General features: G+C 33.5%; 1 protein-coding gene, 1 long non-coding RNA gene and 1 pseudogene across 2 annotated transcripts; 1 reads left to right on the forward strand and 2 right to left on the reverse strand.

Moving 5' to 3' along the window:
- Positions 1 to 4,644: 4,644 nt before the first annotated feature.
- On the reverse strand, positions 4,645 to 13,533 carry LOC148613870 (uncharacterized). Its single transcript, XR_015923167.1, has 3 exons — positions 13,361 to 13,533; positions 7,329 to 7,401; positions 4,645 to 4,872 (listed from the first exon to the last, which is right to left on the reverse strand). It is a non-coding gene; the product is annotated as an uncharacterized LOC148613870 (long non-coding RNA).
- Positions 13,534 to 13,847: 314 nt separating this feature from the next.
- On the reverse strand, positions 13,848 to 14,937 carry LOC148613871 (uncharacterized; annotated as a pseudogene).
- Positions 14,938 to 18,914: 3,977 nt separating this feature from the next.
- On the forward strand, positions 18,915 to 24,714 carry LOC148613872 (uncharacterized). The gene is made up of 5 exons (XM_088587518.1): positions 18,915 to 19,048; positions 19,720 to 19,820; positions 20,533 to 20,689; positions 21,488 to 21,558; positions 23,136 to 24,714. Exons 3-5 carry the CDS (start codon positions 20,625 to 20,627, stop codon positions 23,828 to 23,830), a joined length of 831 nt encoding a protein of 276 aa, XP_088443644.1. The 5' UTR covers positions 18,915 to 19,048; positions 19,720 to 19,820; positions 20,533 to 20,624; the 3' UTR covers positions 23,831 to 24,714.
- The last annotated feature ends 868 nt before the right edge of the window (positions 24,715 to 25,582 follow it).

Raw genomic sequence — 25,582 nt, forward strand, 5'->3', positions numbered from 1 at the left:
TATGAAAACCTTTATACTTCATCCTCCGCAGATGATAATTTAGTCGAAGAATTTGTATCAAATACAAGATTAGATAAAAAGGCATCAGATGAAGACATATCAAAATGTGATGGTAAAATTACAGTTCAGAAATGTACAGATGCAATATTTAAAATGAAACTTAACCGCGCACCAGAATTAGACGGACTTACGGTTGAATTCTATAGAAAATACTGGAATAGATTGAAGCATATTGTTGTCGAAATATTAAATAATGGGTTCGAAAATGATCGCCTTTATTCTCACAACAAACAAGTGTATTAACATCGTTATATAAAAAGGGTGATCTTTATCATTTAATAATTATCGACCGATTTCACTTTTAAATGTAGACTGAAAGCTCTTGTCATATATATTAGCACAGAGACTAAAGCAAATTCTTCGAAAATTGATTAATGAAGATTAAACAGGATATGTTAAAATAGATTTATTGGCTTCAACCTGCGACAAATTCAGGATATTATAGATTATTGCGACTCATACAAAGTTGAAGGAGCTATGGTATTCGTAGACTTCAGCAAAGCATTTTACTCCATCGAATGGAATTTTATGTTAACTGTACTAAAACATTATGGGTTTTTTTAACGAATCATTTATAAAATGGGTCAAAGTACTTTATACAGATATTCAGACTTGTATAATCAATAATGGCTGGATTTCCGAAAGTTACAAAAATAGGAGAGGCATAAGGCATCTGTTTATGCTTTTGGTGAGATTGAGTATGAGCTTTTATCTATTAATGATTCTGAATACTATGCACTTATTGGGGACTTTAATTCAAGATCAGCTGTTTTGTCAGATTATTTTGTTGCAAATAAGGGTTTATCAAATATATTAGAAGATATAGAGAGTGATGTACATGAATATGTTCAAGATTTTTAAAAAGTTAATTAAATATGATATACCACTTGAAAGGTATAACCAGGATAAGTGTGAACAAATTCATTTGGATATTATTTAGTCCAATTGTGTAAAAATTTAAATTTTCACATAGCTAACGGGAGAATAGGTTTAGATAAGTATATTGGTAAAGTAACATCTGGCGATTGTAGCTTGATTGATTACTTGTTATTGTTGTCTGAGATGTTCCCTATTGTTACTGATTTTCGTGTCCTTGACTGACCCGCTCACTCCGGATACCCACTCACGTATGTATTTTTGTTTAGGGTGTAACGGTAGAGTAGTTCAAGAGAATGTGAACGAATCTTAAACCAATTACCGCAAATGGGTTAACACGGAATGCGATGAATACGTTCAAGCAATGCGCGACAAACGACATACAGTAAACGATATAGTTAATTCTATGAATCACATTGATAATCCGGATCAACATGGCATTGAAAATATTTTCGGTAGAATAGCAGTTCTGTTTGTAAAAACTGCACGCTCGGTTTTCGGTAAGAAGCGATATATACGTGATAGAAATGAGTCTGACTGTAAAAACAATTACCATGGTTTAATGAAAAATGCGACGAGAAGTGGCGAACCTTTCATCGAGCTAAACGCAAGTATAGCTGGACCAAGAACGCTGAAAACAAGAATTGTATGAAGCAAGCGAGGAAGTCGTATAAAACCGAGATTGATAAAGGTTTTTTCCGAGTACTCTCTTCGAGTAGAAAAAAAAATTAAGAGAGGCTTCACGGTTCGAACCGAAGAAATTTTGGAACATATTGAATAGTCTTGGTAGAAAAGACAATAACGAGGCAAAAGTCGATTTACAAGACTTATTTAATTACTTAAAGGATCTGAATATAAATCCAAACGCGATTGAAGATGATGATTTTAAGATCAATTTTGATTTTGATACAGAGCATAACAAATTTATGCATGACGTACTAAATAGTCCGATAAATGCGGAAGAATTCGAGTTCGCGGTAAAAAAAAAATCTAAAGAATTCAAAGGCGCCAGGAATAGACAATATCGCGATCGAATAAATTAAATCGACGTCCGATATGATGATGCCCATATATGTAAAATCGTTTAACCTGATTCTAAATAACGGATTTATACCCGAGTCTTGGACCGTAGGAATTATACATGCTATATACAGAAACAAAGGTGATCCTAGTGACCCTGATTAATACCGAGCGATCACCTTAATTTCAAATTTGGGAAAATTGTTTACATCTGTTCTGAATATGAGACTTACTAAATTTTCCGATTTTATCGATCTTATCACAAAATCTCAAGCTGGCTGTAGGAAGGGTTTTTCCACAGCCGACAATATTTTTTTCACTATATGCACTCATACAAATTTATTTGGGTCTTGGCAAAAAACTTTATTGTACCTTTATTGATTTAAAAAAAATCGTTTGATACTGTTTTGCGGGTAGGGTTGTGGAAAAAGCTTATTGAAAATGGTATTAATGGTAAAATCTTATTGTTAACATGTACAAAGACGCTGAATCATGTATTGTTTTCATAGTTTTCCTTTCCTCGTTTGTCTACCCCGGACCTGACTTTTTATGAGCAACTCGGCGGGTGTTTCTAGAAAAGCAGTGGACGCTTACCCTATCGGTGCACCTGGTCCATGCTCCCAGTTTTTATTGGAGTCCGAGATGCTCATTTGCTTTTGTAACTTTGTATGTATGATTTTAGTTACTTTATGTTCTTTGTTGTGTATGTCTGTTTTCCATGTCTGGTCTTTGTCCCTGGATTACATTCTTTTGATTACCACTATAACATTGGTTCTCTTGATTACTCTTAAACAAAATAATTTATTATCTGATTTTTTTTTAATTGCGACATTGGTGTTAGGCAAGGAGAAAACCTTTCTCCTTTCTTTTTTGCTATTTTCCTTAATGATCTAGAAAAGTTTTTTATTAAAAATAATGTCTCTGGGTTAGAAATTGTTGGAAATCTATTGGAAAATGAAATACAATATTGTATGTCTTTATTTTTATTACTATATGCAGACGATGCTATATTATTAGCTGAGAGTCCAGAAAAAATGCAGAAAATGTTAACTGAATTTGAAAACTATTGTAATTTGTGGAAAGTAAAGGTTTATCCAGATAAGACAAAGGTCGTGTTTTTTCAAAAAGTAAGGGGAGACGTAACCCTAATTTTATTTTGTTTGATAATTTCCTTAAAGTAGTCGATGAATGTACTACCTGGGTTTAACTTTCAAATATACTGGTAATTTTTTCTAGGCCAGAAAAGTTTTATCGAAACAGGCTCAAAAATCTTTTTTTGCTCTCATCCGACGTATATGGAATATACATATACGAGTAGACCTCCAGTTGAAGATCTTTGATTCTCTTGTGGTCCCTGCAATTTTAATATACTCTTCAGAGTTATGGGGTTTTGAAAATACTGGTGAATTAGAAAAGATTCATTTACAATTTATCAAAAAGATACTCTGCATGCGTAAAAGTACATCAAATTATATGGTGTACGGAGAAAGTGGGAGATATCTTCTACACATTCTAATAAAATTCGAATGATTGGCTTCTGGAAGAGGTTATTAGAAAACCCAAAGAAATTATCTAGCATTTTATTTAGATTATTGTTATCACTACATTGAAAACAAAATTTTAATTTCAAATATATTGAATTTATGAAGAGTATTTTTGATAGCATTGGTTTGTCATATGTTCTGAATAATCAAATTGATTTGCATGTCAATGATATTAAGACGATTATTAGACAAAGGTTACCTGATAATTTTCATTAAACTTTATTCAGTGAAATGGGTAACTCGTTTAGAGGGGGGTTATATAAATTTGAAACAGGATCTTGAATTGGAAAAAAATTGTTGAAACTCAATAGAGCAGATCGTATAACAATATGTAAACCGAGATGCTCTAATATTAAGCTGCCAGTCGAAACTGGGAGATAGGCAGGGATCTCATTGGAACATAGGACCTGTCATTAATGTAGCTTGGCTCAAATTAGGAATGAATATTATTACTTTTTGTTTGTAATCACTCTAAAATTTCCTCTCTTAGAAATAAATATATTTCTGCGTATTATACAAGGTATCCTAATATTTATAAACTATATGGCTTACTATCTTTTTGTAATGTTAGAATATTGAAAAATGTCCCTATTTTCCTGCGTTAAGTAGAAAAATTATTGTAATAGCAAACTCTGTATAATAGTTTGTAATATGTATTTGTATCTGCCATTTCCATTCATGTGATTTGTTTATTACATCTTGTTACACTGTAATGTGTCTGAGTGATTACAATAAAGTATTGAATCTTGAATCTTGAATCGTATACATGAATTCCACAGGAAGTATCTCCAAACTTTCTAGACCAACAGGACAACAAAGTTAATTTCAAATGAAGATTGCCATATTGAAACTTATCTGACTTCATTTGTTCATTTGTTTTATCTTATATATGTAAATATGCAGCTCTATGTATCTTAGAAGGTATTGTTACATTATTGGACACATGTTTTATCTAAATTTACAAGAATCATGGTTGTTATTTTTTTTGTTAATAGTGGGGCACTGATAAAAGAGATTTTCCAAATGATGTGAGATATATTCTTAAGTATGTGTTTATTTTCCTGGAATTTAATAAAAACTCAGGCTGATCAAAACAAAAATCATATTGATATATATTATCTAATTATTTTGCAATTGTCCTTTATACTTATGTCAACATCCAGTGTCCACAGTGTTTGTTGTGGTATTGGCAAAATATATATACTTGCTATGAATAGTTCATAGAATAATTCTAAAATTTTATGAATGAAACTAGTGTAACGTATTGTCCTAAACTGTAAACCAGATTTTTCCAATAACTTAATTCGCTGTGAAAAGGGTCCGTCTTGTCTGGTCTTGAAAATAAACATTCACCACAAAAACAGGTAGGCTCCTACAAAAGAGAAATCTAAGTACAGAAGTTCTGAGTCAATTAAGAAAAAAATCTGCATAAGATAAATTCTATAGAACATTATGTACACATGCCAGCATACCAGAAAGAATCTAAAGGCAGTTACAATGACATACATTGTACATTAGTATTCATTGCTTCTTTAATAACTATTTGAATTATTAATGAATAACAGAAAGCAAGATTTGTCATTTAAGACCATGCAAATTTTGATTACGTCTTTTAAAAGTTCCTTTATAGATGTGTATTGTATAGAAAATAATTTCATTGATAAGATATTGATTGATTGATTGATTATGGATTAACATTCAATGGCAGATACTCCATGCATTTCATTGCCGAACAGACTCTGCTTTGTACTAGTTCAACACTCTTAGGCAGATCTTCATTTGGTAGCTCACAGAAGCAACAGCTGTAGGTAGGCTTATCACCCGACTTTGACACATCATTTTGACTGCAAAGCAGCTGTCACTCTATCACCTGAAATACTGCATGCTTGACGGAGAGGCAGTGAATGCCAATTTAAAAGTATTTGGTGTAATTCGGCCAGGAATCAAACTCATGATCTCCATGCCTTATGGTGAGCACATTTACCTGAGACCACCAAGGCTATTTATAAAATACATGTAGTAATATTTTGCTGTTCAGATGTGCATCATTAAAATGTTTAATATGGCCGAAATGAATTCTAACTGATTTTAGCAAGTTTTACAGTCATGCTCAAGCTCAACTATTCCTAAACCAATATGTGCTTGATAGAAGATTATTATAATTGTTTAAGAACGCCAGAGAAATAAGAATTTACTTGAAGTTTCTTTTGATTTTTATAATTCCATTTTTTTGTGTTCCTTGTTTATTCTGGGTCATCAAATCTAATGCATTTCGGACCGTTTTTGAGTTATAAGGGATAACCCCCCCCACACACACACACACACACGAACACAATTCACAATTGTCTTTTTTAATTTTTGGTCCAATTCCAATTTTTAGTATTGGAATCCGTAGAAAACCCATGCCTGTATTTTTCAATCACATTATAGATATTTCTTGTTGTTTTCCAGTTATAAGGGGCTGCGTTCTCCCCCATGCCATTATATCACTGTACTTTGCAGAACTATGATTTCTTAGCACTGTGGCCCCGTGCAGATCTGGGTGTTAAAAGAATAGGCCTGCAGCAGCGCTAAGCTTCTCGCAAAAGGCGACTAAATAGTGCTCATAAACTTAGCCGGGGGCTAGGCGCTCTGCCCACAGAGCAACTGGGATGTGTGCCCCAGGTGTTGGAATGGGGTACCACTGGCATGTTACATGCTGGGGTTGTCAGGCTATAATACGGAACACCTGACCGTAAACCATAGTGGTGCACCGTGTTGGGAAAGATGCCGCGTTCCTCGCACGTTAAAGAACCCTGCTGTGGTATTCAATAGGACTAGGAACCTTTGCGCTCCGCCACAGGAGGCTAAATTTCCCGACCTTACCCATCCCTCCTTTTTTTCTAGTGGCAATCAAAATTTTTCGACCCTATTGTCCTTGTTTTCTTATCCTTTTTCTTCTTTTTATCGTCATTTCATGTTCATTTTGTCATCCATTTCATGTTCACCGTCTGAATATAGCTGAAATATTGCTGCTCGGACGTTAAACAACAACAAACGAACAAACAAACAATGTCAAAACCCCTATGGTATTTATGCTTCAGTAAAAAATGGCTTATTTGGTATTTTCTGTTTAGTATTATCACAAATTATACTTCTGTGGTTCTTTTGGTAAATTTTGCCGAGTTTCGTAGTCAGAATTTATCCAAAAATGCAAAAAATGGGATTTTCGAATTTTCCATAAAAGTCAGATAAATTCTACTCTATAAGTTATTGCTCAACTGAAACGTCTCAAATTTGGTATCATTCGATAGACAATTTTATATTCTATATACATAAACCACAGAAAAACTAATTTTCTAAAAAGATTTCTCAAAAAATAGAAAAATATTACTTCTACCCCCTAGAAAACTAGTCACAGTATCAAACAGAATTCTTATTCACATCATACCAAGAGTTTAGAACTTAGTGGTTAAATCTTGTTTTTGCAGGTAATTCATCAGGTACATTTAAAGGCAAAACCTCCGTTATATATAAGATTCCCTAAGATATTCGGCAAATTGTGTATATGGCTTGTAGTAAGTTATCTTGTTGCATGCCACATCATAATGTACGATGTTTGTGTATAAAGGATGTCTTATGGTAAGCAGGTGCAGAGAAGAGATTGTGGAAAACCAATATATCTGTGCTATCCTCTTTTGGTCTCTCTACCAAGGACGATGATTGTGATTTACCGTCTATGTACTGGATTCCTGAACTCCACAAGAATCCATACAAACAACGTTTCATAGTTGGATCTGCAAAATGTACCACCAAACTTCTTTCAAAACTTTTAACTTCTATACTCACAACTGTCAAAGAGGGTCTGCTGTCCTACCACAGCACTTGTTACTCCCGAAGTGGTATTAATTCACTGTGTATCCTGAAAAAATTCGAATGATCTTTTGGAGACAATCAGTTCAAGACTATTATCTGCATATAATAGCATTAAAACCTATGATTTTTCAACACTGTAAACTTCTATTCCCCATACTCAGTTACAATCCCGACTTAAAAACATTATACATCGTTGTTTTTTTTTCCAAAAAAGATGGTACACCTAGATACAAATATATAGTTCTTGGTAGAGATTCCTCATATTGTGTAAGAAATAATTCCAAATCATCTTCCAAATATACAGTAAATGTTTACAAAATGCTGGAATTTTTAATCGACAACATATTTGTCCAGTGTGGTGGGCGTGTTTTTCAACAAACGGTCGCCATTCCAATGGGAACAAATTGTGCTCCTTTACATGCTGACCTATTCCTTCACTCTTATGAGGCTGGCTTTATAGCTGATCTGATCAGAAAGAAAGAATATCGTTTGGCTATATCCTTCAATCTCAGTTTCCGCTATATAGATGACGTATTATCTTTAAAAAATCCTAATTTCGGGGATTTGATACATTGCATCTACCCAAAAGAAGTTGAGATAAAGGATACTACAGACACTGTGAAGTCATCCTCATATCTTGACCTACACTTAGAAATCGATGGTAAAGGAAAACTATTGACCAAACTTTACGAAAAACGTGATGAGTTTTCATTCAGAATGGTCAATTTTCCTTTCATCTGTGGCAACATCCCTTCGGCACCTGCATATGGAGTGTTCTATCACAACTCATACGTTATGCCAGAGCTTGCCGAAACTACGCAGACTTTTTTTGTATCGCGCTAAAACTATAACAAATAGGCTTCTAGACCAGGGTTATGTTGCTGCAAGATTGAAGTCATCACTACAGACGTTTAATGGTCGACATCATGAACACGTGGATCGTTATGGTGTATCCATCTGCACAATGAAAACTTGCCTACCCCGGACTTGACTTTTTATGAGCAACTCGGCGGGTGTTTCTAGCACAGTACGCTTACCCTACCGGTGCACCTGGTCCGTGCTCCCAGTTTTTAGTTGAGTCCGAGTTGCTCATTTGCTTTTGTTACTTTGTATGTATGGTTTTTGTTACTTTATTTTCTTTGTTGTGTATGTCTGTATTCCATGTCTGGTCTTTGCCCCTGGATTACATTCTGTTGATTACCGCTATAACCTTGGTTCCCTCGAGTACTCTTTCATATGGGCTTTAACTGCTGTGACAGAAAGAAATAATTTCGAATTAACATCAGACCACTTCTAAACGCACAGAATTTCTAAAACAAATTATTACATGAGAAAATCAACAAACTTCTTAAAACGATATTAAATGAAATTATAAGCAGATAACTTAATTTTCAATAAACAAAGGTGTTGGTCATAATTTGAAAGTGTAGCACGGAACTCTGGAATAGCGTATGAGTGATAGGAAAATTCCAAAAGTAGGAGCTAAAGGGATGTTGCCAGATATGAAAGGCAAGTTGACAATACGGTACGAAAAATAATCGCGTTTGGCTGATTCAGGTGTACTTGTAACTTTTATAAGCTCTCTACTGACTGCTGTATAGAGAAGCATGTGATTTTATTGCCGAAAAAATTAGATGGAATTGTAAAAGAAAGACTTCAGAAGTTGAAAAATACACGTAGTGGAAATCAGTTCATCAAGTATTTAGATGTGTGATGCCTTTCACGAAAAAAGATGTGAAGAAATGCTTTAAAACTAGCTAGTCCCCTATAAATTCAAACGCATTTGTTCCAGTAGATGTACATTTCTCTATTTATTTTCATTAAAATTTCGTAATTTGAAAATGCAGGTTTACTTTGATTTTCATGTCTTATACAGGCATATCAATCAGATCATTTTAATTCATGAATATATGAAATAACGAAGAAATTAAAGCGATCCTCAGTATCATATATATATATTTCAATCGGAATTTTTATCTTCAACTTGAGAATTATATTTTCCAATTGGAAAGTACACTTCCCATTGGAAATAAAAAATTCCGTTGGGAAACATGATTTTCCCATTGGGAAAAAATTCTCCAATTGGATTTATTTTCTCCAATGGGAATTTGTTTTCCTATGGGAAGAAATTTTTCCAATGGGAGCACTCGTTCTCCAATGGGAAAATGTGATTTCCAATGGGAAAACTGGTTTTCCCATTGGAATAAATTTTCCCATTTTTGTTTTTTTTTTTAAATTTGAACAATATGGTTACTATCTTCACAATGGAAATATATTTGTTTTTCCATTTTTATTCCGTACAGTTCGGTATATAATGTAATATGTTAACTCTAAAAATGGTGATTTATAAACTTCAACGAACTTCAATGTAATTTATGCAAATTTCCATTTACAACACATGAGATGAAGGAAAAAAACGGAAATGGTGGACTAAGCCACAGCTAGGTGCCGAAAAAGAGGTTACAATTCGGGTTGTATGACCAACTTGTGATAGATATAAGGACGAAAACCAGAAATCATTCTTGAATTTCATTCGAATGCTTCCTGAAAAGTTTGACGAAATTTTGAACAGATTAGGACCCCACATATCGAAACGGGATTCTGCGTACAGAAGACCACTCCTCCCAGAGTTGAAGTTGGCAATTACCTTAAGACACCTTGCATCAGGAACAAAACATACCAGCATACAGTATGAATGTAGGGTACTGAATAGTACAATATCATTATTCGTGCGAGAGGTATATTTACTTTCAATATAATTACCAAATATATTCAACATTGGTGTATTATTTGCCTTCATTATTTTTACCACATTCAATAATTGAAAAAAAATATGTTCTCTGCCAGGAATGTTCAGCAATTATCAATGAGTTTGTTGACGAAGTGATGCCTTTTCCTAATACAACTAGTGACTGGACCCGCATTGCTGATGGATTTATGGAGAAATGGAATTTTCCGCACGTACTAGGGGCCATTGTGGGAAGCATATACCATGCAAGTGTCCTCTTGGTTTCGGGTCTATCTATTACAACTACTAGATGAACTACTCAAAAACATTGGTGGCGCTTGTCGACTTAGATTACAAATTCATGTAGGCAGACTCCGGGGGTTACGGTGCTGCTTCAGATTCTCAACTTTGGAATGCCTCTGACCTACAGAAACTGAAGCAGAAGAGCTTGAACTACCGAACCCTAGAGCCTCTTCCACATGACAATGTCGACTTGCCTTATTTCAATATTGGTAAACAGAGAGTTTGTAATTCTAGCTGAACTTTTATGCTTATTGAAATATATGATGATCTTTATTCAATGTATACGTAACAAATCTAAGCCAGACTGAGTGAAATATCATAATTATTAAATTTGAATGAAATAGACAAAGTTAGTAAATATGAATGATAAGAAAAAAAAATAGAAATCCAATATATATTAATTGCTTGTTAACACTTTTTTATCTTTTATACCTGCATTACTGCACCTAAAGAGGCAATGGAATTATATTACATCTTTTGTAGTTTTTTTTCCGGTTTGATTTATCTACTGTGTTTTTTTATGCATGCATCTGTTTGCATATTTCAGGTGATGATGCTTTTGGTTTGCGTACATTCATGCAAAAGCCTTTCGGTCACAGAACGTTATCAAACGATAAAAGAACTTTTAACTACAGACTTTCACGAGCCCGAAGAGCGATTAAGAACTCCTTCGAGATTCTTGTCAACAGATGTCAGCTTTTTGATGAGTACTATGCAACACTACCCATCGACCATTTGCCTCATTGTTACTGTTAAACAGCTTGTTTAGTACTTCACATCCTCACGAGAAAACCACATCCACGCTTACAGAACCGCTTAGTGGACCACGAGGACAGAAACCAAACTGTTACACCTGGAGAGTGAAGACTCGGTCGTCAAATGCGAGATTGTCAGGTCGTACAAGGACCAAGCAGAAACGTCAGAGAGGGTAAAAAGTTTTCGAAAAGTTAAATTCTGAAGCTGGCTCTATTCCTTGGCAGGACAGGATGATTTGAAAGTTTACATACAATTCCAATAACCCTAAAACATGTTATTTGATTTGTTTAATTTTCTGAGATCTAAATAATGTCAGTATCTGTAAATTTATATTAATATTCGCACATGTCTGCACGTAGATTTACTTGTGTCAATAGTTGTAAACGAATGGTTATATTAAATTTTTAACTGATACTATAGTATTATAATATGGATATTTTCATGATGTCAAAATACGGTCGCATTGGGTTATTGTCACCTATATTGGCCTAAAGCACAGCCGATTGCAAATACATGTGACCGAAACCCAATTCAATCGAACGAAGACATAATACAAGATTAACGTAAAAATACACCTTTAATAAATAAGTAAATTCTATACGAAGATCCGTAAATTCCACACGAAGACCTGTATATTCCTTACGAAGACAAGTAAATTCTTACGAAGACAAGTAAATTCTTACGAATACCAGTAAATTCTAAACAAAAAACAGTAAATTATATACGACGATCAGAAACTTCTATACGAAGATTAGTAAATTCCTTACGAAGACCAGTTAAGTCTTTACGAAGACCAGTAAATTCCTGACGAAGTCAAATAAATCATATATAAAACCAGTAAATTCTACAGGAAGACCAGTAATTTTGTATAAACAAATACTTGTTTAAAGTTGAACTTTATTAATCGGTCAATTTTTTATTGTATTTACATACTTTAATTAATAAATGAAAATATAAACGGTTGTCCATAAAATCTATATTTGCGAGTAATACTATACATATTTTAATTTGGTATTTACCAACTCTTTTGTTAACACGTGTGTATACCTGTGTTGCATAACCCATAGTTTTCGAAACAGTTAACAAGTGTTCAATGATTTATTAAATCCATCATATATACATATATACAAACATATCAGATAGATGAGAAAGGTAGCATATAAGTGGCCGTTCTATCTAGATACTTCTAACAAGTGTCTAGATACTTCGCATAAATATTTAGACGCTTCATTTAAGTAACAAGATGCATCTTACAAGTATCTAGATACACAAAAACTCCTCATGAGTATCTAGGTACTTCGCAAAAGCATCTGGATGCGTCTCAAAAGCATCTAGATGCTTTTCACAACTATCTAGATGCTTCTCACAAGCATATAGATGCGTCTCAAAAGCATCTAGATGCTTTTCACAATTATCTAGATGCTTCTCACAAGCATATAGATGCGTCTCAAAAGCATCTAGATGCTTTTCACAACTATTTAGATACATCTCAGAAGCATCTAAATGCTTTTCACGACTATCTAGATACTTCTCACAAGCATCTAGATGCTTTGGCAAAGTATCTAGATGCTTGTGAGAGGCATCTAGATGCTTGTGAGAAGTATTTAACTGCTTTTGAGAAGCATCTAGATGCTTGTGAGAGGTATCTAGATAGTTGTGCGAAGCATCTAAATGCTTTTGCAAAGTATCTAGATAGTTGTGAGAAGCATCGCGATGGTGTTGCGACGTATCTAGATAGTTGTGAGAAGCATCGCGATGGTGTTGCGACGTATCTAGATACTTGTAAGAAGCATCTAGTTACTTCAGTGAAGCATCTAGATAGTTATGCGAAATATCTGAATACTTGTTAGAAGGATCTAGATAATTGTTAGCAGTATCTAGACACTTTTTAGAAGTATCTAGATAGAAAATTACATCTAGATGAAAATAACGCTATTTTGACATGAACGGCCACTCATTGTAGCAGCTACATATAGATGTCCGATAAATTTATACTGAACCTAACTAAGACTAGAACTGGTCTTTCTACAACTAACTCTAAACTACACTCTACATTACTCTACTCTACTCTAATAGAAGCTCAATTGTATATATATATAATTAACTTATCAACTGTAAGGCGGGTCGTATAGATTTCAAATGTCTTTGATTAACTACCAATAAATAGAAAGAGGTAGGAAAGATAGATAATGAATTGTTTATGCATCTATGCACTTACTGTCCGTTAATCCATGGTAGGTCCACAACAAAGGCGCTAATTGAGAATGGTCATCTGGTTTCTGGAAAATGTGCATCAAAACGCGCAGAGAATGATTATATCATCAACAGTTTCACAACGACTATGTTACATCTGTTATCAGTTTACAATACTTGTAATTAAAGTATTGTCACATAAGAATTTCAATCTTTACAATGTTTAAAAATAACTAGAATACTATTACACAACAGAACTCATATCTTGTTGACATTTTCTAAAGATATCATAAATACGTCTCTATTGACAATTTAAAATGAAGTAATAGTTTGTTTTAACCATGATCACCAAAAGCACACGAAACATTTCCTACTAGTATAGAAAAGTCTAAGTTAAATCCAATTACATTTGTACTAGTATAAAAGAATATGGTGAGTCACGTACGTAAAGGCTCAATAGTGCTGTGGAAACGGCTTGACGAGTAGTTTCTGACAACCTGCTAACAGGAGGATTAAGAAGGGGTTGCTGCATGCACGACTGCGTGTACATGTGTACTCACAGACTGACTTTGCCATGGCGATGCTTCTTGTAGATGTGGTGGTGGCATTCTCCACTGATTTGACATAGGTTGGTAGATGAACATCTCCTCGCTTGTTGACTATTTCCTGCGTGGGTATTCCGATTTGTGTCGGGTGACACCTGTAATGTATGCTTCTGCTGGCGCCATCTGTTTCTCATTTGAATGAAACTCGTTTGAAATTATGTAAATTGTTCGTCAGTAGCTTGCTTTCAGAGTTCACGAACCCAATCGAGAAAGTTGTACGTTCAATTGCAGGTTCATTTGCAACAATTGCATTCTTAACAGACCTAAGTTCCTCTTGTGCATTCGCAAAACTTTTTTCTTCATTTCTCCGATCGGTTTGTTGCATCTTTCTTCACCTTCATTGGCTTTGATGAAACAGAATTTGAATCAGTATTTTTGCTATCCTCAGTATCGCCAGCTAATATAATAACTATCCATTCCTCGGTAGCAATCCGCTCTGTCTCATCAAGATCTTCCACTGCAAGCGTCTCCTTGACATATGAATATGTAAATACTGCATTATTATCACTTAAAAGAAAATAAAGACATCTGACTTAAGGCTCATCCATACCAACCCAACAATTGTTGCGCGACTATGCACGACCATTACGCAATGATAGCTCGAAATAATTTCAATACGTGGCTATTGCACGGTCATCACGCGATCGACGCGCGACAATCGCACGATGTTCGCAAGAAGGTTACAGCGACGAAGTATAAATGAACCTTAAGTTGGTTTTAATGTCATTAAGTAATATGTATTTTTAGTGCAGATGAATGTGTTGCTTTTGTTCATAAGTCATATTTGTCGTTTATTTTATTTTATTTTTTTTAAATATGACCACAAACCATTAAAAGCAAGAGCATCATTGAACATAGCTGTTTTAATGACCCGGTTGCACAAAAAATTTAAAGTCTGTTTAAGTAAATTGATAATTCACTTAATTAGAATTAATAGGAGTTAATTGACTGTTTAATATCTAATTGTCGACTACCAGTTAATTGTCTTAAAACTCATTATTTACTTACACATGCATTTATATGTTATGAGTACTTTCTTTATATTGGAAAAGTCTTTTTCTAACCATAGTATCTTTATGCGTTTCAAAAACTGTAATTATATATTGGTGTATTACATTGTATTAACGTTTTCTTTATTGAATTCATTTGGCATATTCAAGATATATTCATACACAAGAATGAGAAATTTATATGCCTTATTTTAAATCTATCCATTTTTTTTTACATTTATATTACAAATTATAAGTTTGAGTACTTTTTATTTTTTTATTTTTAGTTTTAATAATAATATCAAGTTTGATTTAAAGTTTCATATCTTTAGTTTTAATAAAATATTAATTGGCTTTTCTAATGGTATTATTGAATTTTTTTATGAAAATGATAAATTTATATATATATTTTGTTTAATCATTCAAGGTTGATTTTTTTGTTCAAATTTTTAGTGTATTATTACAATGTTTTATATAATTATGTACATATATAAAATAGTGTCTCATAAGTCTAATAAGGCTTGGTATTGATCTTTAATTTTATTTAATTGTCTGTGTATATATCCAATGTAAGATCAATTCGTGACACTTTAAATTTATTATTATTTTATTGTGTTTTGTGCAACCAGGCCTTTGCCTTTAATTTGATGATTGACCTTCTGAATAGAAGAGTCCGCTCCCCTCCTCATCGGACGCCCTTATGACAATGTTCATGGTTTGCATCTGTAAACCATTAAAGTCGTTAAGATGGTAAAACAAAACAAGGGGTGTATAATGGCAACGAGTAAAAATATTTTTTATGAAAATTCCATTCAAATGTTTAACCTGAGTTGCGGATTTGAAAATATCCCAGTCCTTCCATGTTTTGCAATATAAAAACCTAAAATGTCATTCAGATGGGGAAAACATAGGAAGTGTGTTAAGAAATGGTGAAAGCTTCTTAAAATTCCATTTAACGGTTTCAGATTAGAACTCGATACGAACGAGCTGATTAATGGACACGGAGTAAACTGTAACAGATGAACGGAGAGACAACATGATCACTTCATAGTGTACATCTCTCTTGTCATATTATACGCGAATTTGTAGTTTTCTAATAAATGCAGCAGGAAAGACGCACATTTTTCAAGTTCAATTACTAAATAAGGTATACATAAATTGTTGTCTTTATCTAAAAATGAACAGTGTCACCAATAATTTGTAATAATTACAGATTAAAATTGTTGTTATTTTGGTACACAATTTATCATCGATGTGAATTGTAGCCGGATCTTTATGTTAACCGGATTATCACAAATTGTTAAAATGTTGCTAGTTTGTAAACTTCAAGTATGGTATGTACAAAAATGTAGTATCATGTATTTTATTCTTTGCTTTGTTTTTGTTTATTTTTTTAACATCATTGAGTATAGAATCAGGGCCGTAGTCAGATTTTCGGAATGGGGGTACGAACTGATCATTGATAAGCAATTTTACTTGGTTATCTGATATGAGTTCTCTTTAAGTATTGGCTAAGATGAAAATCATTTGTTTTGTTTTTTTTGTTTTTTTGTTTTGTTTTTTTTTTTTGTCGAAAGGGGATGCGATTGCACTCGTCGCACCCCCTGGCCACGGCCTTGAGTATTTTCTTCTGAAAAAGACTGCTTCCACAACCTTCGAATGAATACCCATTTTAATACGAACGAATATTGTATGTTAACGTACATGTAGCTGTTTGATAAAGGGAAACGTCGTTTGAATATAAATTACAGACAACTTTAATATATTTTTTCCTAGTATTTATCTTGTTTGAACAGCATCGTTTTTTTTCCTCCGGTCCGACATTCGACAAACAAGAATTTATACTAAGTACCAGTTTTTATAAATATCAAGCATGTTGCTATTCATGCATGTCAAAAACTTAAATGTATCAGAGCCTCTATTACATGTATGACTTTGTCAGAAACAATAAAGACCAGTCCTATAATGTTATTCGATTGTTCCATAATATGTAGTTTTAGTATGAAATTGGCACTTTGCCAGAGTTTTCGTCCTTTATTTGGTTTTAACATCTGCCAGAATACTTGTTTTCATTGTGTTTGTTGGTTGTTTTTTTTTTCGAAGATGGCGTCTAACTTTATTCGCTTGATTTTAAGACCCATTATAAAAATTCTTTTTAAAAATTGTATGGCTATAATTTCTTTAAGACACCGCTGGTGCGGGCAGTACTAATGGCGATTGCTTTGTCACAAGTTATTGGGAAGGTACACGGAATTTATAAAATTCCGATGCTTACTGGAGAAGGCGTTTGTGAGACTACATTCACGTGAGTATACATACTATTCTCAATAATTTTGATCCATAATTTTGTTTGTGAGTATATTTTAGTATATTCTGTACGCTGTTCTCCCGCTCATATGTCTACATACAAGTTAAAACATGCGATGAGGAATTGTTTAGTGATTTTGAAATATAAATCTATTCATTTATTTCTGTCAGTGTACTATTTTATTAAATGTCATCTTGACAAAGAGAGTTTTTTTATTTTGTTTTTGTTATTGTATAATTGTTTTTTTCGTCTCTATATTCAGTCAGGAAACACAAACCAATAAAACGCAGCAGTGTATAAAAGAAAATAAAAGACTGAAGTCTTCAAATTCGCTTATCGTCAAATATTCTTTGCCACTGATTTTTGCTTGCTTTCAATGGTGTATCCATCAGCACCATGAAAACTGATTTATTCAAAGTGTCATAGTTTTCCTTTCCTCGTTTGTCTACCCCGGACTTGACTTTTTATTAGCAACTCGGCGGGTGTTTCTATAAAAGCAGAGGACGCTTACTCTACCGGTGCACCTGGTCCATGCTCCCAGTTTTTAGTGGAGTCCGAGTTGCTCATTTACTTTTATTACTTTGTATGTATGATTTTAGTTACTTTATGTTCTTTGTTGTGTATGTCTATTTTCCATGTCTGGTCTTTGTCCCTGGATTACATTCTTTTGATTATCGCTATAACCTTGGTTCCCTTGATTACTCTTTCAACATCCGAAATGGCACAAATGTAATATGCTCTAAAATCGGGTGATTTCCGCTAGAATCTTGGTTCCCTGATACGACTACTCTTTCGTAACCGTGATGACCTGAATGTTTTTTTCAATCAAAACAACTGGTACCAGAAAGTGCGGATAATGTTTTCGTTCCCCAAGTTTATCTCAAGTTAAGCGATATTTGGGTCGCTTATGACATTGACCCATTGACCTGGGAACCAGATTAGGAATCGGATCAAATATATATTGGGGCCCTGATAATTTATTTTGACCTATATAGGAAATTGTAACTAGCCCCTGTGTCTGAATCGGAACCTGGACAATGCTCAATTCTAACCGATCATTTTACTATTTAATGTAAACTTCCAGTTCTCACAAAAGCAAAAAACACCCGTAGAACACACGTGTATGATATTTAAGAGATACATATTCATCTGGTATGAAGTAAGAACAATGAAGCTATGACGGTAAACACGACACTGATCAGCAGCTTTATGTGGAGTAGTGCATAATTATGTAAATTATTTGCGAAAGTAAAGTACTGCAAGAAATCGCTAACAATATTAGCGACTTAAATATGCGGGGACATAGTGATTGGGGTTCCGTTCTTCTTACCGTACAAACATGTACTTCCTTTGTTACGCAGAGGGTTACCCATCACATATCCATTACTCCTCCTACACGTACAGCACTGACTGTTACTAAATACAGCTTCGAAAGAATCTTTATTACACATTCTCATTGTGCACATCATACTCCAGGATTTTACCAAAATCGATTTGAAAGTTTAGAGGTGCATGTTATGACATAGGGGACAGGGTATACCAAGTTTGTGAGCATTGCATTACAGTTTTTTTCAGCTTCATTTGTATCAACAGATATTTCCCTTTATGTGATCAGGTCCAAATCAGTTATGATAGGAATTGAAAAGGAGTGTGTGCCAGCTTCGATTTTCTTTATGAATTTTGTTTACATTGCACAAGTTCGGTATGACTATTTTTTAAACGTTTTATATTTGTAGGAGAAATGTAGTTTACACGGCGTATGAACAAAGAGGAAGATATATCTGTGATCCCTATAATAAAAATTGCCGAGTGTAAGTAATAAGCTTAACTAATGTACATTATACGGTTTAATTTTTCATTGGACACAGATTTACCTTTCTAATGTTTTTTTTAAACCACATGAAATTGATTTTTTAGGCTCAACGCAATGAGTTTTATGTTAATACCCAGGAAGGAATGTTGCTGAACAGATAACATTTAAATATAGTAAAGTCATTATGTAGAATGTTTATCTAAAAAAAAAATATGTTCATATATAATTTATGATGTTATTGTTTATATAATATTTCCTTGAGGAAGTATATATGATTTTGCGCTTGCCTCACTCATTTATAACATTGAAAGTGAAGGCTGGGCAGAGAAACAAATAAAAAAAAAAACTGACATTAATAAACACTTCAAGAAAACGAGAAACCAAATTACCGATTTCATAAAAAAAATAAGTAAAATATGTGATGGTCCTGTTTGACAACATAACATCCAACATTTTACGCATGCAACTTTTTTGTTAAACTAAATCTTTACAGTATTATTTTCTTTTAGAATCAAATGTAAATTTATTTGTATACTATCTAAGTATTTAAGAGAAAAAAACTAAGTGCTAGGCACACCAGTCCCCGGAAAGTTTATTCTGTTACATGAACAAACTGTCATCTAAAATTTAAATAAGAAATTGGATATTGGCTTGCTGTTATTCGTGCAGATTCTACTACATAGTAACAGTTAAAAAGTACAGAACAGAACAAGTTGTAACACCAGTCTGTTGTAAGGGGTTCTATGAAGAGGATGATAGTTGTATTAGAAGTGAGTAAAACGCTTTTTTAATATAATGTACAGATCTACATGTACATTGTATGTTATGTAAGAACCAGGAAAGTCCTATTCACAAAGTTCACAAAAATGTTTCGGAATTTTATAAGACAGACATATTATTATATATTAGAAATATATGTAATGTGAACTCCGGCGATGCAATTCCAGAACTATAAATGGCTAAACATATTCTGATGGAAGTGATAAATTTGTTTGACACGGAAGTTTGTCTAAAATACGACAATGAGCTCTGCCCATCATAGGCATAGCCTAAATTCATAAATTATTATCAAGGTTTTGAATTGAACATCGGACGAAATCCACTGCAAAATTAATCCCGCTAAAACTTTAAACAAACGTTTGACTTCGGCCTTTTGTCCTTCCGCCACGGTTATGGATATTTGAATTATAACTAAAAAATATTTATAAAACTTTAAAAAAGGTAGTTGATATTTCAAGAAAAATGAGATTTAACCAAACTATTCAATGAAAGAGTAAGTTCAATACTATATATGATTCTATATTAAAAAAAACTACTCTTACTTATTTGAAATTGAAAGCGCCAGTTACCTGTTTTACCGGTTTGAGGCCAGATTTTTGCGAAAAGGTCTAATGAGCACAGTAAACAAAATTATTCATGAAGTTCGAATGCTTTTTGAAAAAAAAATGGCGGAAAAAGTTAATAATGTGTTTTGGTTTTCAGATGTTACAGTGATTGCACCGGTAACTCCAAACAGTCGTGCAGCCGACGTGAGCTCTACTTCCCCGACTTCACCTGCCGTTGTCGGATTGTCGATGGTACTCGTTGTTGTATTTATAGCCATTGGAATAGCCGTATTTCTCAAATACCGAGACAAAGCGTATGTTAATATTTCGTTTCGTTTATATAAATATTTTATTATTTAAATCTTGATACTCCAGAAACTTCATTTGGAATATCTTTGAAGCTATCTCGGTTCCGTTGATTACTTGTTCATTCAGCACAAAGTCTTATTGAGTAAATTAGAATACTTAGTGAAACTTTTAAAATTCAATTGAGTAATTTTATCTTAGATGGGGAAAGTAAGGAAATTATTATCTGTCATATTTTTAGCTACATGCCAACTTATTAACAGTCTATTATTGTCTCCTATTTTTTGAAACAATCATCTTTATCAGTATTAATGCTTAAAAGCACACTGTCGAGAAATTACTGAATGCATTTTCAAAACATGGATTTATCAAGCTCTGCATGAATCTTATGTCAACCCATACTTCAGCAGCAACATCACATAATCCCAATCTACTACGCAGAGTGTAGATTCGCTAATCCTATAAGTTAGCGGAATGATACTTTGTAAATCAGGAAGCGGTTATAGGTCTAAGCGGAGGATTGATATTAATAAACTCATATGTGTGAATAGGCCATGTACATTTACTTCTAAATCGTAGGAGTGTTTATGATAAGTATGCAAGGTTTAACAAAATGTTTTCCAACTAAATGTATTACTATATTAGTGCTAAATTTTAAAAATCGGTTTGTCCAGGCTATTTCTATGCCGATTTGTGACGAAATTGAGAACTTTACAACATTATTAACCCCCCCCCTTTTTTCAGGCTCCAAGACTACATATTGATGAAAAACAAAAAATACAAAAAAGAATCAATTTATATTTTAGAAGAATTTATAAGAAAAAGCGACTGAACTCATCTCCTACATCCACTCCACGTTCACCAGATCCAATGTACGGTAAGTTTGTTGACAACATAATTTTCGTTTTCAGATTGATATAAAGTTAGTGAAATAACGTATAACATGTTCTAGTAATTGATAAGCTTAAGTGTCAGGCATTGTAATAATCGGGCAGTAGTGAAACATGGTATAAAAAAAACCTACCATTTTGAAAGAGTAATTTGACTATTTGCACTATCACGATAAAAAAAAGACAAGATTGTCAATATCATTTTGGTAAATTTAGTTATAATATCATTGAAATGCACTACAAATGAACATTACAAGGGCAGATACATGTAAGTCTGTCAAAAACATAATTTTTCTAACATTCTATTTAAAAAATAAGAACAAGTCCAGTGATGCAGAGATCAAATATTGGTATTTTCAAATAGATAAATAATCTTTGAGTGAATTTATTGCGAGCGCCGCGAAGCGGTGTGAGCTCTACGGTCATGTCATGTACTTTCTAAATTTCCCTTAAGGTTTACCAATATACTAACAAAAAAAGTCATGTCCCGGAAGTAACAAAAAGTGACTGTCCTTACGGAGAAAATTCATCATTTCTTTCAATCAAACAAATAAAAAAAAAATATAGGTTAAGATTACGTTTCAGTAAAAATAAATTCATCTTTTCTGATTGTTTTCATGTTTTTTTTTCTATTTTTTTACTTATTTAAAGAAGTGAATGTTATGTTTATAAAAAAAAACTTCGGGTAGCACGTGGATGAGTACGTACATGTATCTCTGTTCCACTGTTGCTGTTGTCAAGAACCTAACCCGCCTTGGAAAAAATATAACTCCGATTGTATTAACAAAATCGAAGCGTAGCTTTTCTGAGATAGGAAAGGCAATCTTTTTCTTGTTTGGAATTTGCAGCTGTCGTCTGCATTTTGTTTACGTCACCATCCTTGGAGAACTGTAATATTTCCGATATCTGTACAGATTGATCTGACGGGCGAAAACTGAAATGGATATTGCTAGAGATGCCCTTCAGGGATAAAAAATGTACAGTATTGCGAAGTGCTATAAAGTTATTGACCATTTTGAGAGCGGAAAGGGGGTGTGGGGTTGAAATTTTGGGGAAAAATTGTTCAAGTTATTCATTTATTAAAAACAACTATTTTCAAATAAAAATATTGACTTTGCTTGCTGCATAAATATTAATAAACACAATGCACTTGCGAAGCAAAAATGTTCATCCGGGTTGACAATCCCCCCTATGTAATGTCCTTTATTATTTTTACGAGTCTCGCACTGATGGTGCACGTATGGTAAAGCTCACGATGCTCGCTGATTTAGGCCTGATTACTTGTACTTAAACAGCAATGTGAAATATATGTAATACATATAAGTTGTTCAGACAGAATGCCTTTAGATCCGTACACTTCACCGTTCAAATTAGCCATTATATATAGAAGGTAGACCTAAGGTAAGGGACACAACTCTTACAAATCATTGGAACGTTTGTATTCAGCATTTTACAACAATCTCATGTAAGCATCAAAGTAATCTGGATTGATTTCATTCTGTTTCAAATGAAAGCTCGATAGGCTTTGGTAAAATTGAATATGTTACAAACATTTCTATTTCAGTTGAACCTAACAAAAGTATTCCTGTTTACTTGGACCTTGACGCTCAAAACAACATGGCGGGCAAGGCAGGTATAAACCATGGCGCTTACGAAAGAAAAATAGCACAAAGATCAGATAGCAGTCGAGAAGAACCAATGTATGACGATTACGACGAAGTTGAAACCGGAAAAGTGTCTCAAATACGGAGAGTATTTACAACTAAAATTTCACAGTTTACCGCGTCTTTAAGAGAAGCACATGGGAGATTAAAAATCCATTTACAACAAACAGAGGGTGACTTGCAAAGTAGCGGGACCATTCGAAGAGGAAAACGATTGCCTTCGGTTCCGAAAATTCCCGACAATGCCAGATCTAGAACATTAAAGCGCGATCGGTCATCAGTTGGTGAATTTCATATGACACAAAACACAGCTTACGGAGTTAAAGACCAGTTTGACGAAGGTTCCGATGGGTCACTAAGCGCTATAATGATGAAGAGATCTCTTGCTAAGGAGAACAAGTATGCCGAATTTAACAACACGAATTTTGAACAGAATGATAGTGACGAAGCTGTTATGAGACAAAAAGACAAACAAACAGAAAAGCCTCCAGATTACGATGAGGCCAACATGTATTCTTCATACGCTTCCATATCGTCTATGGACAGGGAATATGATACTGAAAACCAAGCGTCAACTGATAAAGAACATATATAACATCGTCCAGTTTCTTATTCTAAAATATAGGCATCGTATCGTTTAGAACGCCATAGCTGTCTTATGCGCCTTGATTTCTTATATGCTGGGGGTATAGGTAATTAATCACATGCTGTGTTTTATTATGATATGCTATGCATACTTCATTATATGCACGAATCATAATTTAATACCCAAAGCATTATGATAAATCATGGTACAAATGTACATAAGACAGCTTTGGCGTTCCGTAGTATCGGTCAGTTAATTATTGGTCTACTTTATTTCAAAGCAAAGAATTTACGTTCATGTTATAATACGTTATCTTATTGAAGTTATCTAATTTCTACTTTGATAAGACAAGTTTAGTGCTCTCCTGTATTAAGTTTTGATATGATACGATTACCGGTCTACAGCTTTAGTGAAAGGCATAAAAAAAGACCAAACAGCAAATGACTTGCAATACACTCTAGACTTTTATTTTTCCTGCATCAATACAAGACAAAAATATGTTTCTAATCCGATTAACTTGCTGTCGTACTTGTAAATTATGAAATGATATGAACTTCCTTGAAATACGTGATAATTAGACTGCATGCCAGGGATGGATTTTGCTTAAGTCTAGTAAATTACATAAACCGGACTGTCTGTGGCGGCCCGATTTTTGTCATATACATGTACATACATGTAACACACACAAAGACAAGCAATAATTTGATCCTTATCAGCCATTTCATGGCGACTTTTTGGCACTTTTTTCGGTTTACATAATAAATTTGTTCATAATACAAACGTGTATATGAACTTGTTCAGTGGTTCCTTATGGCAATGCTACAAATAGTTGTCTAGTTAGGAACACTTTCATGTATATGTATGTATGTTTGAAAGATAAAGATGAATAAAAATAATTGACTAATTGTCGTTTTTTTTCTCGAGAGAGACATGTGTAGTAAACTGAATCCAGAGTATGCTTCAGTTGGATATGTGTTCGGTTGCAAAGATTCAGATACTTACGAAGTTCTCCGGTTATCAATTTGAAATATTTTATTGAGGTGTTAATGTTCACAATTATAGTAATTACGGTCTGAAAAAAAATGATTGATTGATTGTTGGGGGTTAATGCTCAAGTAGCAATATTTCAGCACTTAGTTTCGTGTAAATTATGAATAGGGGACAAGAATTTGATATTATGAGTGCTTGGGGTGACCGTTTTAATATTTAGTTTTTCCAAATAAAAATTCTCCTAGACAATGATTTTTTTTATTTCACTTCAGTCCAAATACTTCATGCAGTATGATGGAACTAAATAATTTGTCCCAATGTGGTTGAAAATAAATTTTCTTACCGGCTAGATTTTAAAAAATAAATATTCTGACTCCACAAAAGTTGCCATCCCCCCTGTTGTATCAAATGGTTTTCCAACGATTGAATTTGTTGGGGTTTTTTTATATTTCAGTCATAAATAGACGTTCAATTACAGTCAACTCGCTTTCACGAACTATCGGGACGCATTTTTAATTTTAAAAAAACAATCTGAAATGTAATTTGATATTTTATCTAAGAACCAGTCTAAGGGCAATAATCCTTGCACAATTTTATGACGCAATATAATATGTAAATATTTTTTGGAAATGTTTTCAAAAAGATGGTACACCTAGATACAAATATATAGTTACTGGTAGAGATTCCTCATACTTTGTAAGAAAAAATTCCAAATCATCTTCCAGATATACAGAGGAAGATTTTAACAAAATGCTGGAATTTTTAATCGAC

Source organism: Perna viridis, chromosome 6, assembly GCF_037379345.1.
Source record: "Perna viridis isolate PV_CMFRI_1.1 ecotype Kerala chromosome 6, ASM3737934v1, whole genome shotgun sequence".
Lineage (NCBI taxonomy): Eukaryota > Metazoa > Mollusca > Bivalvia > Mytilida > Mytilidae > Perna > Perna viridis.